General features: G+C 52.3%; 1 protein-coding gene across 1 annotated transcript; it reads right to left on the bottom strand.

The window, feature by feature from the left end:
• Positions 1-5,277: 5,277 nt before the first annotated feature.
• Positions 5,278-8,498, bottom strand: TMEM176A (transmembrane protein 176A; the record flags this gene model as incomplete). The annotated part of the gene is made up of 7 exons (XM_080701288.1): positions 5,278-5,345; positions 5,575-5,605; positions 5,962-6,072; positions 6,521-6,748; positions 6,890-6,946; positions 7,909-8,019; positions 8,313-8,498. 7 exons carry the CDS (start codon positions 8,496-8,498, stop codon positions 5,278-5,280), a joined length of 792 nt encoding a protein of 263 aa, XP_080557414.1.
• Between the last annotated feature and the right edge of the window lie 10,498 nt (positions 8,499-18,996).

Here is an 18,996-nt window from a genome sequence, read left to right as displayed (position 1 = left end):
CAGAACCCAGCGTCTTACTGGGTCTGGTTTCTCCAGGGGTCTGGCGTGCTACGCGCAGTTCGGCAGGGGCCCAGAGTCCCGCGACCCGGGCTCCATCTGGCGTGCCCAGCCCGCGACCCCCGCCCAGAACCCAGCGTCTTACTGGGTCCGGTTTCTCCAGTGGTCTGGCGTGCTACGCGCAGTTCGGCCGGGGCCCAGAGTCCTGCGACCCGGGCCCCATCTGGCGTGCCCCGCCCGCGACCCCCGCCCAGAACCCAGCGTCTTACTGGGCCTGGTTTCTCCAGGGGTCTGGCGTGCTACGCGCAGTTCGGCCCGGGGCCCAGGGTCCCGCGACCCGGGCCCCGGCTTTTGTGCGCCGCGCGCGACCCCTGCCCAGAACCCAGCGTCTTACTGGGCCTGGTTTCTCCAGGGGTCTGGCGTGCTACGCGCAGTTCGGCCGGGGCCCAGAGTCCCGCGACCCGGGCCCCATCTGGCGTGCCCCGCCCGCGACCCCCGCCCAGAACCCAGCATCTTACTGGGCCTGGTTTCTCCAGGGGTCTGGCGTGCTATGCGCAGTTCGGCCCGGGGCCCAGGGTCCCGTGACCCAGGCCCCGGCTTTTGTGCGCCGCGCGCGACCCCTGCCCAGAACCCAGCGTCTTACTGGGCCTGGTTTCTCCAGGGATCTGGCGTGCTACTCGCAGTTCTGCCTGGGGCCCAGAGTCTGGTGATTATCTTTGATATATTTGTTTATGTACCTCATGAGTTTTAAAGAGATTCCATCCTCCCCTATCCTCTCCCCTCTGATTGTTCACCTTAATTGCTTCTCAATAGGGCCTTTTCTACTACTTGACCTCCTCCTGTTACACCTTTCCTCCTAGTTCTTGCTAATTAGGGGAAGCATCTGGATTTTATTTTCTGTGCTATTTCTCTGTGCATGCCGCATTGCAAGTTCTGATCCCACTCTTGACGGCCCCAATAGTGGCCTGGCCACACAGAGGACTCTGATCCCGACCTCGCTGGCTCCAGCACTGGCCTTGCCTCATGGGAGGCCCCGATCCTGGCCTTGCTGGCCCCTGCACCGAACTAACCCCTCAGCTGGCTCCTCTCTGGGCCTCAGAGGCCCCAGCCCCAGCCTAGCCTCACGACGGGCTCCAATCCCGGCCTTGCTGACTCTGGCACTGGCCTAACCCCTCGGCATGCTCCTATCCTGGTCTCACAAGTCCCAGCTCCATCCTTGCCTCACAGCAGTTTCCAATCCCAGCCTCATTGGCCCTGGCACCAGCCTTACCTCTTGGCAGAGTCTGATCCCGGCCTCGTAGGTCTCAGCACCGGTCTTGCCTCATGGCAGGCTCCGATCCCGACCTTGCTGGCCCCAGCACCAGCCTAACCCCTCGGCTGGTGCCTATCCCTGCCTCGGAGGCCTCAGTAGCAGCCTTGCCTCCCAGCAGGCTCCGACTCCAGCCTCACTGGCCCTGGCACTGACCTCACCCCTTGGCAGGCTCCGATTCCAGCCTCAGAGGCACCAGCACTGGCCTTGCCTCATGGCAGGCTCCGATCCCGACCTTGCTGGCCCCGGCACTAGCCTAACCCCTCGGCTGGAGCCTATCCCAACCTCAGAGGCCCCAGCACCGGCCTTGCCTCACAGCAGGCTCCGATCCGGGCCCTGATGACCCTGGCACTGGCCTAACCCCTCGGTAGGCTTCGATTCTGGCCTTGGAGGGCCCAGCACCAGCCTTGCCTCACGGCAGGCTCCTATCCCGGCCTTGGAGGCCCCAGCACTGGCCTTGCCTCACGGCAGGCTCCGATCCCAGCCTCACTGACCCCGGGACCGGCCTAACCCCTCAGCAGGCTCTGATCCCAGCCTCGGAGGCCTCAGTAGCAGCCTTGCCTCACAGCAGGCTCCAATCCTGGCCTCGATGGCCCCGACACCAGCCTCACCCCTCGGCAGGCTCCGATCCAAGCACCCTCTTCACCCAGCAGGTTGTCCCACGTTCCCAAGGGTGCGTGGTGGTAGTATTCTGCCTCTGAGGTAATTTCTTCAAAAGTTCCAGATGTATTACATCAGATCTCTGCCTCCCTCAGTACTTGCCATTGCCAATGCTACTGCCTCCACCATTTCAAACCTTCCCAAGCTCTTTCCCATACCGCATAATGTCCAGTGTTCCTAAGCATGCGTGACAGTAGCATTTGACCTTTGGGGTAATTTCTTCAGAGGATCAGGGTGGGATGGATCATATGTCTGCCTCTCCCAAATCCAAGTCTCCACCGCCATCTCAGCCACTGCTGCCACCACTGCCTTCCTCCTAGGCCTCCGCTAGACTCTCTCCTTACAGGTGATGTCCAGGATTCTTAAAGATGTAGAGAAGCAGCAGTCCTCCTTCACGGGGAATTTTTCCAAAAGTTCCAGTTCAGATGGATATGTTTTGTCTGCATCTCCAATATTCTAGCTGCCGCTGGGGCCATCTTAACCCCTCTCGAATATTTTTCTTTTTTCAATTCCCTTTAAAAAAAAAAAAAGAAGAAGAAGACAGTATGTGTGGTTTGGGGAGGTTGTGGGATCAGGCACTCTGTAGTGATGAAAAATTTTTTTCTTTCTGGGTGGTAGGGGGGTCTCCTAGGGGTGCCCCGCCCGCACCTGCCCACCTGCCCGGGGTCCCGGCCTTGCGGAGGGAGTCCTGCCTGTGCCCACCCACCCTCCGGGGTCAGGGCCATGTAGCCCGGACCTCCTCCGGGGCCTTCCGGGTGGGTGGGGACGCCTAAGGGTGCCCCGCCCATGCCCGCCCACCCTCCTGGAGTGGGGCAATGTGGCCCCCAGACTTATGTTTTAAAATAACCAATTGGCTGGGCATGGTGGCGCACGCTCATAATCCCCGCGCTTGGGAGGCAGAGACAGGAGGATCATGCAGGTTCGAAGCCAGCGTGCTGGCTTAAGAGACCCTGTTTCCAAATAAAAATGTATAAAAATAGGTCTGGGAGTGTATCCCGGAGGTAGAAGGGTTTCCAGAAACCCCAGTACCACCTAAATAAATAAATAAATAAAATAACCAAGCAATGCAGAGGTGGGTTGGGCGGCCTTTCTAAAGGATGAAGGCTTTGTTCTCAGGGGAACACGTGCTCTTCCCTCGTGACCACTGCGCTGGTGCACGTGGAGAGACCAAACTCGAGCTTGAATGAACCCTCTTGCCTTTTTGCATCAGATCGGCTTCTGGTGGTCATTGGCGGATGAGGGACTGGCATAACACCCCCCATGAAGATTAATTATTCAAATACGTGGAAAAATAACATGACAAAACTAAATTTACTCAACATCTTTACTTCTTTCTAAACGTTACAAGGATCCTATAACTCCTTAGTACTAATAATTCCTTCCAAGAGGAAGAGATATAACTTGATTATTTCTTTTTAGACAGTGTCACTCAAGTGCTTTTAAGACTTTCTGAAGTTTTACTTTAATATGTCTCAGTGAGTCTTTCTTTTCATCTCTACTACTCTGAATTTGTTGTGCTTCCTGTCTCTGAGAACTTTTGTGTTTTGTGACTTCAGAAAATTTCTCAGCCACATGTCTGTCTGTCTGTCTGTCTGACTCTCATATTAAAGGTTGAACCCAGATGTGTCCTATCTCTGTGTGACACCTGCACCCCTATTTCTTTTGTTGTTTTGAAACAGGGCTCACCTGGGATTATAGGCACGCGTCACCATGCCTGGCTACTATTTCTTCCTCTTGGAATTCTGCCTGGACGTATGAGGTCTAATGTCTCCTATATTTCTACTTTGCATCTGTTTTTTTCTGTCTGAGCTGCATTCTAGGCAATTCCCTTAGACATATCTTCTAGTTCATTGCTTCTCTCCATAGCTATGTCTAATTTGCTGAGTGGGGCTTTTAATCTGAATTATTGCTATTTTATTTCTAGATGTTATCTTTGGGATCTTAAAAGATATAGCTAATTATTTGATAGCCTCTTACTTTTGGCAATAGTTTAATAACCTATTTTTCAATTTCTTCCTACGTGTTAAACATTCTAATTTTTATTCTGCATCTAAAAATGATATTAACTGAGCATTGCGCTCTTGATTTGATATTTGTAATTTATTATAAGTCTTATATTTCCCCCCCTGTGATACTCTGCTTTCAGGAATTATTGGAGGCCTTAGGTGAAGGTGAGTTTCTTAAGAGAGAATTTGCATTTGCCTCTGACAAGAGTCTGTGTCAATATTATTTTGAGAAGCTAGGTGTGGTGGTTCATGCTTGTAATCCCAGCATTTGGGAGGCTGAGACAGGAGAGTCGCGGTTCACGAACAGCTTCAGCTACTACTTAGTGAGGCCCTTAGCAACTCAGTGAGACCCTGTTTCAAAATAAAGAATTTTAAAATAGGGATGGGGATGGAGCTGGGAGGTAGAATGCCCCTGGGCTCCATCCCAGTACCTCAAAAAAAAAAAAAAAAGAATAAAAAATAGGGCTGGGGATGTAGCTGGGATTTAGAATGCCCCTGGGTTCCATCCCCAGTACTGAAAAAAAATCATTTTGAGGACCTTTCAGTTATTTTTCTCAGCCAGGCATGGTGGCACAAGCCTGTAATCCCAGTACTTAGGAAGCTGAGGCAGGGGGATCACAGGTTTGAGGCCAATGTTAGCAACTTAGCAGAAATCCTCAGCAACTTAGTGAGATCCTACTTCAGAATTAAAAAATGAAAAAGGCTGGGGGCATAGTTCTGAGGTAGAATGCTTGCAGGTCCAATCCCCGGTACCTCCAATCTTATTTGGGGCTCTTTGGTCCTCCAAGCAGTGGGAATTCTCGGGGGCCAGCTTCCAGTCCTGCATCTTCGTCCTCCCCATTTCATGGGGACTTTCCTAGTCACCTCCCTCCGTGGGGTGGACCCCCAGATGTTCACTGACACTGAAGATCTGTACAAGGATCCTCCCTGCTGCCTGGGCCGGCCCGCTTGTCTTTAGCACGGATATCAAGTGCAACTTTGGGCTGCAGGAGTCTGGCAGGTGCCCTGAGGTTGGTGTTCAGAGAAGAGTGAACACAGAAGTTCACCCTCATCAACCCTGTCTGTGCTGGCCCTTGGCTGTCCTCTCTGATTGGGCTTTTGTATGTTTCTTGAAGCTGGACTCGAACCTGCAATCCTCCCAAGTACTGGGGTTACAGACGTGTGCCTCCACACTCAGCTCACGTTCATCTTCTTAAATCTGAACGACAGGGAGCGGGGTGCAGAGTCTGCACCTCTGCCAGGCATTTGGAGCTGCAGCCACTCAGGGCCAGCAACTCAAGACCCAGCCAAGACGAGCACTGAGGTCTAACACTGGCTCATGGTCCACCGGCTGCCTGGCCAAGAGGACTTCCCTGGAACATCAAAGCGAGAATCTGAGAGCAAGGACACGAGCGTTTATTGCGGAATGACCGCACAGAGGGGTGCGGGCAGGGAGTGTGAGCGAGAGTCGCCAGAGTCGCCATGACGGAGGGTGGGCCAGGCAAGGCCCTGGTCATGGGGGAGGAATAACTGGGGCTGTTGGACAGCCTCTTTCCTCTGGTCTGATTCTTCTTCTGGGGGTCAGCTGCAGGGAGAACTCAGGAGAGGCAGGCTAGATCCCACTGGCTCCCAGCAGCTCCTTCTGGTCCCTTTTCTAGGGGAGGAACAAGGGCAAGACAGCTGTGATCAGGAGAGAAAGGGCAAATTCTCTAGTCTAGAGCACTTAGTTCTGCAGCTGGCCAGACCCCAGCATCCGCTGCCAGACACCTGGTTCGAAGAGCACCAAAGGCCCACCAAAGACAGGCACTTCCCTGGCTTCCTGGTGTCTTTGGCCAGGGCCACTTGTTTGGAAACAGGGACTCTCTGGGCTGGGGTTGAAGGACAGGCATGATGCTACTTGAGACCTGTGGGAAGGGCCCTTTTCTCCTCCCAAACCACCCATTTTCCATTCCTGTCTCCTCTGAGCAGCCCTGCTAGCCCAGACACGCAGACACACATGTAGGGGCTCACCTTCTTACGGGGGAATCTTTTCCAGCAGTACAAACACAGAGGAACCAGGGATGCCAGAAGCAGCAGGAGCCAGACGCCCAAGAGCATGGCCTGAAGGCTCACCAGCATGGCCTGGGAACAGGGTGCCAGAGCCATGGCCAGAGATGGCTGCTTTCCTGCCCTCCCAGGCTCTTCTCCACCGCTTGGGATCTTTCTCCACCCTCACCCACATGGTGGCTGGTAGGGGGTGGGGTCAGTGCTTCTGGCAAACAGGCTTCAGCCAGCAACCGCTGGCCTCAGCGTCCTCACCCATAGAGAGTGGGGTGGGGACCCATCCCATCAGAGGCTGCGTGCACTTAACACACAGCACCTTGCATGCTGGCAATCTTGGATTCCCAGTGAGCATCTCAGTGTCCGTCTATGCCTCGAGGCTGTAGCCCCTGCACCTGCAGGCTCTTAATGTGCTCAGGGCTGCACCTTTAGGTACAGTCCTCAATCTGGGTGGGTGGCAGGGGCGCCTGTGCCAAGTGGAGGAGAGCCTAACTCTGGCCCCTCCCTGCCCACCCCCTCGGCCACCTACCCTCAGCATGTTCAGGTGGGAGATGCACCGGTGTAGCCTCGTGGCTTCTTCGGGGCTGGGCGAGGTGGTGGGCGCAGCGCCCCAATACCCTGAATCATGGGAGGCGTGACAGACATTGCCTGTGAAAGCAAAGCTGTAGGGGTACACCTGGAAGCTGTCAGCCCCGATCACAACGGCAGCAATGGAGGTGCAGAAGGCTGCGGGCGCGAGGAGGCCCCTCAGCAGGGCCTGGGGCGGGGCGGAGGGGCGGGGTCAGCAAGTCAGTCTCTCCGGAGCCTTGGCTGGGGAGGAGGGCAGTGCCTAGGGCAGGGGGCTTGGAGTGGCCAGAGCCTGAGCCTGGTTCGCTCCTCTGCTCCGGCCTGAACTCACCCAGCAGATGCCACCCTGTTTCTCATAAAGGAAGGCAGCAGCCCCAGCCAGGACAGCCTGCGGAGAGAGCAGCCAGGGGCCGGGCTAAGCACATCACTCGTGATGAACAGGGCCTGTTCTCCCTGCCTCCCGCCCCCACCCTGCTGCCTGTACAGGTTTTGTGCCAACTTTGTTGTCTCCAGTAAGAGAACTGTTGAGGGTGCTAAGCCTAAATCAAACTCCTGAAGTGGTGGGAGGATGTGTTTTATGGAGGTAGAATGCCTTTGGGCTCAGTCCTTAGCACCTAATAATAATAATAATAATAATAATAATAATAACAATAATCAGTGTTTCTATGATCAAGCCAGATGTGAGTTCTCCCTCCCTTATCCAAAACTTTCCTATTTAAGCAACACCAGGCGCTTCATAAAAGTCGCAGCGCTGGGGATCTCGTGGTGGGAAGCTGGGTAGCTGGAGAAGCTGTTGGCCTGAGTCCTTCAGCCTCAGGTCCCGAGCCCTGACCACAGCGCACTGAGGTCCATCTGGCCAGGCTCGAAGATCGGGAAGTGTGGTTTATCCCCGTGGACAGAGAGATCCAAATCCTTTTTGGCTAATCTCTACCTAATCCATGTATTGGATGGGGGGTCTCCGTGTCTCCTCCATCACTGAGGGTGGGTCAATGTGAAGGTCCCCCGTCCCACCACGGGCAGCCTCCTGCTGCAGGTGGCACACCCTCTATCTGAGGGCCTCGGTCCCCGCGGCCCTGTGGACAGGCAGAGACGATGGGAGGGCCCCGACGTGACACTTCCTCCAGGGAGCGTCCTGCCGCCCCCGTCAGGGCAGACGTCTGGAGGCGAGTGGGTCCTTGGTTCCTTAGTGGGTGAGTGCTGCTGGCAGCCAGTCTGCAGGAGAGGCAGGGTCCAGGGAGCTGCCCCTGTGACTTTTGACTGCGAGCATTCTGCGGTGGCACGCTGAAGTAATCTTGAGAGCCATGTCCCTACCCTCCCGCAGGACGTTGACCATCACGCTGCCCCACTCACCACAACCCCGGTCCAGACGGCGGGTCCTGAGAAGTGCCAGCTGGAGAACAGAAGGATGTAGAGTAACCCTCCCAGGACTAAGCTCAGGACGCCCAGCGCGAGCTGCACCACCTGGAAGACGCACGTCCTCAGGACCGGCCCCCAGGCGCCCGCACAGAGGCAGCCCGGGCCCCCGCCCAGGGTGGCTTTGTGCACCTGTTCATCCAGGTGTCCACGATTAAAACCGAGGGGGCCATCTTTCACCTGTTTACCCCACAGCCGCCCCCACTCACAGCTTGGGCTGAGAAACTGGAGAAAATGATGGTTGATCAGAGAGAGGCTGGTGGGGTGTGTAGCCACGGGAAGGGGGGCCTTCCCTCCACCAATATGAGGAACTGGGGTCCCGCAGGCTGGTGGCCACTCACCCAGGACGCCACCAGTAGCCGGCTGGGGCCCAGGGTCTGGGTGGCACCCGGGAGCCGCAGCAGAGAGCACCCTGCCAGCAGGAGCGTGGCCAGAGCTGACTCCTGGTGGATGTGCACGTTAATGTGTGTGGGCTGCGGGGCCCCCGGGGCCACCTGGCCGTCTGTGGCTCCCGTGTCCGTGGACATTTTGCTGCGAGGGAGGGGAGGAAGAGATAGGGGACAGCTTCACAGGTTCACTGGGTTCCAGAGTTCAGGGGCCAGAGGGGCTCGGAGACACTGGTTGGCTGGTCCCTGTTGAGGAGTGACCCCTAGATCTGCTTTGTGCCTCTCAGGATTCCCCTGGGCCCTGACGTCTGGGTCAGGCGGGGCTGTCTTCTATCCCCACCACCCAGCCCCCTCCCCATCTCAGTTCAAAACCTGGGACCCCTGAGCCCTGGCAGTCTGTGGAGCTTCCGCTGCCCAGGTGTTCCTCAGTCGGCCTCAGGGACCCCCTCAGTCCCTGAAGACCGCCCTGCTCTCCAGTGCCACTGGGCACTGACTGCCACCCCACCCCACCTAGCCATATCCAGGTGCAGGTCCTCCCTCCCCAGCCACATCTGGGGCCAGGCGTGTGAGGGCGAGGGGCTGCCTCACCTGGTTTCTGGGCTCCCAGCCAGGGTGCAGTAGGGCTGAGGGATGGAGGAGCTGCCCAGAGCTCAGAACCACAGGTCTCGGGCTGGACGATAAGTTGGAAGAGTCAGAATGGGAGGGAGGATTAGGAAGTGACTAAACTTTAGCTTCCCAGCAAACAGCTGGGGCCCGGGGGCCCTCTGGGGCTTTCCGGCTGCCTGAGTCGCTGACACCAGGAAGCTAGAGAGGAGGGTGAGGTGGGTACACATTTAGACCAACCCTGCCCTAGGAAGTGTCCTCTCCTCCAGCCCTAGCTGGCAGAGAGAGAGAGAGAGAGAGAGAGAGAGAGAGAGAGAGAGAGAACTGCGTGCCAGAACCCCCTAAGAGGAACTCCTTGCACCCAGTCTCTTGCCAGTGAGGAGGCCCTCCCTCCACCCTGGCCTCTCCTCCCTCCTGCCCACCCAGGGTTCTCAGCTCCAAACCTGCTCCTCCCAGCCCCTCACGTCTGCTCTACGGCTCCCAGAGGACAGCAGGTGAGACAGGCCCCTCGGCCCTGTGGCTCCTCCCCGGCGTCTGTCTTGCCACTAGACCCCTGTCTTCAGGAGTCTCCTCGCCCACTCCCCCAGCCCCTTCCTTGAGCAGGATTCATTCCTTCCTTCCTTCCTTCCTTCCTTCCTTCCTTCCTTCCTTCCTTCCTTCCTTCCTTCCCCAAGGACTTTCTAGGGACAAAGAGACTTGTGATGTAGTGTCTGTGACCCTAGAAATAGGGCTGGGGAGGCCTCCCTCCACTCTGGGAGTGGACGATGGGGCTCCTTTGAGAGGGAGCCCTGAGGTGGTGCTTAGATGGAGGAGTTGGGGTGCTCTCCCCAGCCCTGGGTGCTGGGGAGGGGCAGCACGGGGAGCCTGGAGTGTGGAGTGGGGTGAGGGGTGGGAGGGCGTCTACCTGGTGCCCGCGGGCTCAGAGCCTGCTCTTCAGATGCAGGGCTGGGGTTGGTGGTGCCCAGGGGCTGGGGCAGGTGGCTGGGGCCCAGGCCATTTTCACACTGCAACTTTATACAGACTCAGGGTCCCCGTTCATTTTGTGTGCCCATCCAGTAAGTCTAAATCTCTATTTGTCTTAGTTCAAAGAAGACGTGCGTGTGCGTGTTAGCATGTACACGTGTGTGTGTGTGGGTGTGTGTGTGTGTGTGTGTGTATGCACATGCTCTGAGGAGTAGCAGAACAAGCGCGGGGATGACAAGCGTGCGCCACCACGCCAGGGCTTCTTTTTTTATTTTTTATTTTTTGGTACCAGTGATTGAACTCAGGGGCATTCTGCATCCAAGTTTTACTCCCAGCTACCTTTAAATTATTTAAAGTGAAACAGGGTGTGGTGGCGCACGCTTGTAATCCCAGCATTCGGGAGGCTGAGACAGGAGGATCACGGTTTGTGGACAGCCGCAGCTACATAGTGAGGCGCTCTGCAACTTAGTGAGACCCTGTTTCAAAATAAAGAATAAAAAATAGGTCAGGGGGTGTAGCTCGGACGTTGAATGTCCCTGGGTTCCATCCCCAGACCCGCAAAAAAAAAAATTATTTAAAGTGTCATGATTGGACCCAGAGACATTCTACCTCTGAATATTTTTTATTATTATTTATTTATTTGGCAGTGCTGGGGACGGAACCCAGGGGCATTCTACTTCCAAGCTACACACCCAGCCCTATTTTTAATTTTTTTTATTTTTTTAACAGGGTCTCACTGAGTTGCAAAGGGCCTCACTAAGTATTAGCTGAGGCTGTCCGCGAACCGCGATCCTCCTGTCTCAGCCTCCCCAATGCTGGGATTGTAAGCGTGCGCCACCACACCCAGCTGAGCTCTTTTTATTTTGAAACAGGGTCTTGCTAAGTTGCTGAGGCTAGCCTTGAACCGACAATCCTCCTGTCTCAGCCTCCCAGGTCCTGGGATTATAGGCGTGTACCACTGTGCCTGGCTAGGGTCTACTTCTTAAGAGAGTGGTGGGGTCCCCTGCAGACAAGCAAAAGGGGTGAGGTGCTGAGACCCTCACTGCTGCCACAGGCCATAAGGGAGGGGTAGCAGGAACAGAAGCAGAGCCCCTGCAGTGTCTCTTCTTCCTTTCTCTCCAGAGTGTGCTCCTAGGCTGCGGGGCCCTGCTCACGGCTCTCTGTGTGCTGAAGGTCGCCTCGTTTTTGGTGTCCCTGGGATTGCTTCTCCGCAGCACTTGTGGCCAGAGCTCCCCACCCCTGGCTCCGGTGAGTTGTTGGGAAACCACTGCCAAGAAGCATGGGCTTGGGCAATGCAAAATGGAAATTTGGGGGGCAGAGAGAAGTTCTGGAGCCGGGAACCCCATTATCCAAGGTCAGGGCCCACCTCACGCAGAGCCGCGCCCTCCCCTTCCCTGTCCAGGGATGGGACCCACGGCGCGTCCTGGGATACGTTAGCTCCTGTGCCTGTCCTCTCCACCCTGACTCTGCTCCCACTGTCCTCAGGCCCTGGTCTTTTTTGCTGGATCCCCCACATCCAGGCACCCTTTCCTCTCCCGGCTTCCAGTGCCATAATGCTAAGTCTACCCGCGTTCTCTTCTTCTCCCGTTGACTTTTCTTTTTTTTCTCCACCCCTCCTTTTCAGGATGAGGAAGGGTCAGAGAAGAAGCTCCTGGGGGCGAATGCAGGGCTTCCTCCACCTTCAGGGAGAAGACCCTGACGGCCGTCAGCCAGTGAGCTGCCACAGGCCCAGCCTGGGCCCCCAGGCCCTGCCCAGAGCAGCCCAGGGCCGGTGAGGAGGATGGCGCCCGTCCCCAGTACGCCTCACACCTGCCTCGCTGCACCCACCGTCTGTCCCTTTCCTTTCCTTCTCCCGCACCCCCTGCCCACGCCAGTGTCCTCTGCTCCACGAAGGGATATTGTCGCGTCTCCCCAAAAGCTGATTAAAATAAACCACCAGGAGAGCTGTGTTCACATGGAAGGATGTGGTGCCCCCTGGGTTCGACACACTGTGTGCCGGAAAAAGCCTTGCACCCTATTGCGCCAGAACAAGCAAGAAGAGGGAAGAGGTGCGTGGGGCCGGCACAACCAGATTCAGTGAAGTCCCGCTCCAAGTCCCCAGCGCGGCGCCCCTATGACTTCCCTCCCTTCACCCTGGAGTGAAAGAAACTGACCTGGGCTCTCAGCCTTTCTCCTACTAATGCTGGCTTTCACCTGTGGACTTTACAGGACCAGTGAGCAGAATAAGCTCTCTCCCCCACCTCTTCCCCCATCTTTTTTTTTTTTTTATTTTTTTTATTTTGCGGTACTGGGGATAGAATCCAGGGGCATCCTACCTCCAAGCTACACTCTCAGCCCTATTGTTTATTCTTTATTTGGAAACAGGGTCTCACTGAGTTGTGAAGGGCCTCACTAAGTAGCTGAGGCTGGCCACGAATCGGGATTCTCCTGTCTCAGCCTCCCGAATGCTGGGATTACAAGTGTGTGCCACCATGCCCGGCTTCTTTTTCTCTTTTGTAGTAATTAATGTTGGTTTTTCCTCCTCCCTTCCTACACACACACACACACACACACACAACACACACACACACACACACACACAATTTAGATCCTTCGGGTGAGTGCTAACCCAACAAGACTGGTGTCTGTATAAGGAGAGGTGGTTAGGACAGACTGAAGACCCGGGGGGTCAGGGAGACACGGCCTGCGAGCCAAGGAGGGGCCTCAGAACAAGCCCGCCAACACCTTAGCCTTTGTCTCTGGCCTCCAGCACCCTGGAGAAACAAGTTTTTGCTGCTTACGCACCAAGGCTGAGGTGTTCTGTTCCAGAAGCAGGAGCAGACTGTCCCTGGCAGGCGGTGACAGCCCGGCCAGTCTGGGGATGAACTCAGGAGACCCCACACTGTCCCCAGCCCCTTCCCTGTTCACTCTGGAGCGGCTCATTGGAGCCCCAGGCTCCTCGCCAAGGGACGCCTCCAGTGTCTTGGGACATACCACACCTGCAGGGCCACCGCCAGGGCCCCCACTCCAGGGCTGCTGTTTCTGAGCACAGCACACGCCGTCCACTAGGCGTGCCCACATACCCACCCTCACACAGCCATGGCCCTCTCCTCCGCAGCCCCATCAGTCCCCAGGACACCATCACACAGCACTGGCCTGTCTGGCTGCCTCCTCCTGTCCTGGCACATCTGCCCTTCACAACTGCCAGGCAGGTGCGGTCCTCCAGGTGCGGCCCTGGGATGCTCAGCCACCCCGGCCCCACAGGCTGTCCCAGGACAATCTCCCCGGCAAAGTCTCTTATAGTCCCAGGAGTTTCCAGTACAACCTCTTCCCATAAAATTTCCAGCAAATCACGGGCTTCTCTGGCCTCAGCTCTTTGGGGATCTAGGAGGCTCAGGCAGGAAGAGCGGCCTCCAGTGGCTTTGGGCTAAGATTTCAGACCACACTGTGAGAGCTTCTGAAATGCCTTTCCCTCGGGTCCAGCCATGCTGTCATAAGGAAGGGGGACGCTGGTGAGCAGCTATCCTCCAGCACTGGTCCTGGTCTACGGGGCTCCCATTCCTCCCGTGTGTCCTCTCTCCCCCAAGCAGGGCCCTGCCTCTCCAACCCGAGACTCTAGACTTTCTGGCTCTCCCTGGGGTGGTAGATGACTCTGCTGTCCCAGGGAGGAGCTGGCCCATCTCAAATTGAGCATGTCTGATCCTGGGTGTCTCTGGTACAGAGGAGGTGAAGGAGAAAAATCCTGGCAGGGAGGGGGAAGGGCTGGTAGAGCCCCACCCTGCCCTCCCGAATCAGGAGGCTTGTGGGCAGGGGACAGGATTCTCTGTGCAGGCCACACCCACCCCAGGGATGGCAGGGTGCTGACCTGTAACAACAGCAATAGCAGGTGGTAGGAAGTGTAGGGCAGGGAAGAGTTTTGACCCACAATCCTCTGCTTCTCTGTGGTTTGGGAGAAACCTGGGTGGTTATTCACTCACTGGGCAAATGAATAGCAGGGCATGGTGGTGCACGCCTGTAATCCCGGTACTGGGGAGGCTGAGACAGGAGGATTGCAGGGTCAAGGCCAGCCTCGGCAGCTTAGTGAGACCTGCAGCAACTCAACAAGAGTTTGTTTCAAAATAAAAAATAAAATGGGCTGCGAGTGTAGCGTCGAGGTAGAATGCCCCTGAATTCAACCCCCAGTACCGACAGCAACAACAGACTTTTTTTTAGGCATTAGGGAAAAGAAGAATTATTTTTCACTTCTTTATTCTGTGGAAGAAACTTTCAGGTGGTTCAAATTCTTGCTGTTCAAAATGCGACTCACTGGCCTGTAACATGCACGACATCAGCACTTGTCAGAAACGCAAAGCGCCTGCGCGGCCCCAGACAGCCGGGCAGAGCGGGCAGCGTCTGTCCCAAGATCCCAGGTGTCTTGTGCGCTCAGGAAATGTTAAGAAGCTCTGGTATATGTGGATGGCACGGGTCTCAGACATGCAGCAAGGCACTTGAATTTAATCTCTCTGTTTTCTTGCTTTTTGTGAATTCATTAACCTTGGGGTTACAAAAAGGAATCTCAGTGATGAAAACACAGGCGGATGCCCGTCGGGAGAGGTCTCTGTTAGGCACCTCCATGAACTTGTCCTGCCAACCTCAGCGGCTGGTACAGGGAAGGGGCAGGCCGGGGGAGGCCTCCCCAGTGCTGTGAGCTTGCCTGCCCTCATCACTCTGAACTTCATTTGAGCTGAGACCACCCCGCAAACCCACAAGGTCCACCTATGCTGACCTTTTCATGGCCAGACTGGAGAGACCAAGAGACCATCTTTTCCTTCTGACAGGCGAATGTTAATTTGTCATTATTGTTGTGGGGGGGTTGTTACTCCACGAAAGGGTCTGTGCCAGACTCTGGAAACTTCTCCCCCACCCCCGAAGTTTCTGAATCTCTGAGGGGAGACGGTCTCCTTCCATCTGACCTCTACCTAGTCCTCCATGCCTGTCCATTCTCCCCTGCCCCCACGGCCCTGGGAACAGCCTAGAAGTGTCTTCTGAACCTTTTGTTTTCTTTACCCTAGGACCAGATATCTGCCCACCCGCCTTGCACAGTCTTAGTGAGACTGGGAATGACTTCATGGCCCTGCCTTGGGGTCACACAATTATCTCCAGCCTGCTCATGTGTAATGCGTTTATTGATGGCTTTAAACCCACTCAGAGCATAGACAGGAAACTGGCTCTTCTTTATTCTAATCAATGCTTTTAACTCTGTGTTTCCAGCTCACGCTTCCCCATTGAATCTGGGAGTCTGCAGCCTCAGGATTAGATTCCAGATGCCACAGCTTGGTCATTGAGATGGCTTCCCATTTGGTGTTTGGACCCAGGCAAATTTTTTTTTGGGGGGGGTTACTGAGGATGAAACCCTTCTACCTCTGGGCTGTACTCCCAGACCTATTTTATTTGGAAACAGGGTCTCTTAAGTCAGCGAGGCTGGCTTCAAACCTGCACCATCCTCCTGTCTCTGCCTCCCAAGCGCGGGGATTATAAGAGTGTGCCACCACGCCCGGCCAGCTTCATTTTTAAATTTTTTATATTTTTTATTGAAAATAAATGGTATACATTTAAATTTTACTTGGTGCCCTCTCTCCCCCACCCCCAATTTTTCTCTCGCCCCCCCCCAACAATGAGTGTCCAGGGTAACCATGCTATATTCAAACTTTTACACATATTCAGATGTAGGCCCTCATTAATCAACTTTAGCCTTCTTCCTCCCCTATCCTTCCATTCAAACTTGCTGAGATTTCCCTTCCATTAACTGGAGTCCCTCTGGTATCCCCAATGATCCCTAGTTTGGGCATATTAGAGAGAACGTATGTCCCTTCTCTTTCTGTGCTTGGCTGATCTCACTTAACATAATGCTCTCCAGGACTTTCCATCTTCTTGCAAATGTCATGATTCTGTTCTTCCTTATAGTGGAATAGAATTCCATTGTATATATTTCCCATAATTTTGCGATCCATTCATCTGTTGATGGGGACCTGGGTTGGTTCCATATTTTGACTATTACAAATGGTGCTGAAATGAACATAGGTATGCATATGTTGCTGAAGTCCTCTGATTTCAACCCCTTTGGAAAAATACCCAGGAGTGGTAGAGCTGGATCATATGGTGGATCTATTCCCAGTTTTCTAAGGAATCTCCACACAGATCTCCATAGTGGCTGAACTAGCTTGCAGTCCCACCAACAGTGTAAAAGGGTTCCTCTTTCCCTACATCCTCACCAGCATTTGTTGTTGTTTGATTTCTTTATGCTTGCCACTCTGACTGGGGTTAGATGGAATCTCAGCGTAGTTTTGATTTGCATCTCCCTGATGGCTAATGATGACGAACATCTTTTCATGTATCTACTGGCCAATTGTATCTCTTCTTTTGTAAAGTGTCTATTCAGTTCGGTTGCCCATTTCTTGATTGGGTTGTTTGTTTTGCTAGTGAGAGTCTTTTGAGCTCTTTGTATATTCTGGATATTAGCCCTGTATTGGAGTGGTGGCTGGTAAAGATCTTCTCCCATTCTGTAGGCTTCCACTTTCGGTTCTTGATGGTTTCCTTTGATAGAAGAAACTTTAGTTTGATGCCATCCCACTTGTTAATTCTTGCTTTAATTTCCTGGGCTTTAGAGGTTTTGTTGAGAAAGTTGCTGCCTGTGCCTATATGTTGGAGTGTTGAGCCTATGCCTTCCTCTAATAACTTCACAGTCTCTGGTCTAATTTCTAAGTCTTTGATCCATCTTGAGTTGATTCCTGTGCACAGTAAGAGGTAAGGATTTAGTTTCATCTTTCTACAAATGGAGAGCCAGTTCTCCCAGCACCATTTGTTGAAAAGGCTGTCTTTTCTCCAGCGTATTAGTTTGGTCCCTTTGTCAAAGATCAATTGACTGTAGGTGTGTGGATTTGTTTCTGTATCTTCTGTTCTGTTCCACTGGTAAGTATACCTGTTATTGTGCCAATACCAAGCTGTTTTTACTACTATTGATCCATAGTATAATTTGAAGTCTGGGATTGTGATGCCTCCTGAGTGATTCTTATTGCTGAGAATTGCTTTGGCTGTTCTGGGTCTTTTCTTTCTCCATATAAAGTTCATGATTGATTTTTGTAGGTCTACGAAGTATATTGTTGGCATTTTAATGGGAATTGCATTGAATCTATAGATCACTTTTGACAAAATGGTCATTTTGATGATATTTATTCTGCCTATCCATGAGCATGGGAGATATTTCCATCTTCCAAGGTCTTCTTCAGTTTCCTTCTTTAATGTTTTATAGTTTTTGTTGTAGAGGTCTTTTACATCTTTGGTTAGGTTTATTCCTAGATATTTTATTGGTTTTGAGGTTATAGTGAATGGAATTGTTTTCTTTATTTCTTTCATTGTGGATTCATTGTTGGCATAAAGAAAAGCCACTGATTTCTTTAGGTTGATTTTGTAACCTGCAACTTTGCTGTATTTGTTAATCAGCTCCAGAAGTCTTTTGGTTGAGTTCATTGGATCTTCTAGATAAAGAATCATATCATCTGAAAATAAGGACAGTTTTAGCTCTTTTCTTCCTATTTGAATTCCTTTTATTTCCTTCTCTTGTGTTATTGCTGCAGGAAGAGTCTCAAGGACTATATTGAAAAGGAATGATGATAGTGGGCATCCTTGTCTCATTCCTGATTTTAGAGGAAATTCTTGCAGTTTTTCCCCATTCAGTATAATGTTGGCTTTGGGTTTGTTGTATATTACCTTAATGATGTTGAAATATGTTCCTTCTATTCCAATTTTCTGTAGTGTTTTTTTTTTTTAACATAAATGGGTGTTGGATTTTGTCAAATGCCTTTTCAGCATTTATTGCTATGATGATGTGGTTTTTGTTCTTGGTTCTATTTATGTGGTGAATAACATGTATTGATTTGTATATGTTGAACCAGCCTTGTTTTTTCTGGGATAAAACCAACTTGGTCATGGTGTACTATTCTCTTGATATGGTTTTGAATGCATATAGCTAGTATTTTGTTTATAATATTTGCATCTATGTTCATTAAGGAGATTGGTCTGTAGTTTTCCTTTTTTGAAGTATCTTTATTTGGTTTGGGGATTAATGTGATACTAGCCTCATAGAAGGAATTTGGGAGAGTTCTATCTCTTTCAATTTCCTGGAACAAGTTGTGAAGTATTGGTATTAGTTCTTCACTGAAGGTTTTGTAGAATTCAGCTGGAAACACATCTGGGCCTGGGCTTTTCTTTGATGGAAGAATTTTTATTGCCATTTCTATTTCTTTGTTTGCTATTGGTTGGTTTAGGCTTGCTATGTCCTCTTGGTTCAGTTTAGGTAGGTTATATGTGCTTAGAAATCTATCAATTTCTTCCATGTTTTCTACTCTATTGGAGTATAAATTTTCATAATAGTTTCTGATAATCCTTTGAATTTCTCCACTATCTGTGGTGATGTCTCCTTTTTTATTTCTGATTTAATAATTTGAGTTGATTCTTTCTTTCTTTTGGTTAGGTTGGCCAGGGGTTTATCAATTCTATTAATCTTTTCAAAGAACCATCTTTTGTTTCATTGATTCTTTGAATTGCTTTCTGTTTTCTATTTTATTTATTTCTGCTCTGATTTTAATAATTTCCTGCCTTCTTCTGGCTTTGGGATTAGACTATTGCTATATTTCTAGGTCCTTGAGTTGTATCATTAGGTTATTTACTTGGCAATTCTCTCTCTCTCTTTTTTTTTTTTTTTTTTTTTTTTTTTTTTGCGGGTCTGGGGATAGAACCCAGGGCCATTCGACTTCCGAGTTACACCCCATGCCCTATTTTTTATTCTTTTTTTGAAACCGGGTCTCACTGAGTTGCAGAGGGCCTCACTAAGTAGCTGAGGCTGTCCGCGAACCGCGATCCTCTGGTCTCAGCCTCCCAAATGCTGGGATTACAAGCGTGTGCCACCACGTCCGGCTCCTCTGTTTTTCTTATGTGGGCACTCAATGCTATAAACTTTCCTCTTACTACTGGCTTCAAAGTGTCTCATAGATTTTGGTAAGTTGTGTCTTTATTTTCATTTATTTCCAGAAATTTCTTTATTTCTCCCCTAATTTCC

Source organism: Muscardinus avellanarius (genome assembly GCF_963383645.1).
Source record: "Muscardinus avellanarius genome assembly, chromosome: 9".
In the NCBI taxonomy this organism is placed as follows: domain Eukaryota; kingdom Metazoa; phylum Chordata; class Mammalia; order Rodentia; family Gliridae; genus Muscardinus; species Muscardinus avellanarius.
The sequence above is the reverse complement of the archived record's forward strand: the minus strand, read 5'-3'. Positions and strand labels throughout refer to the sequence as shown.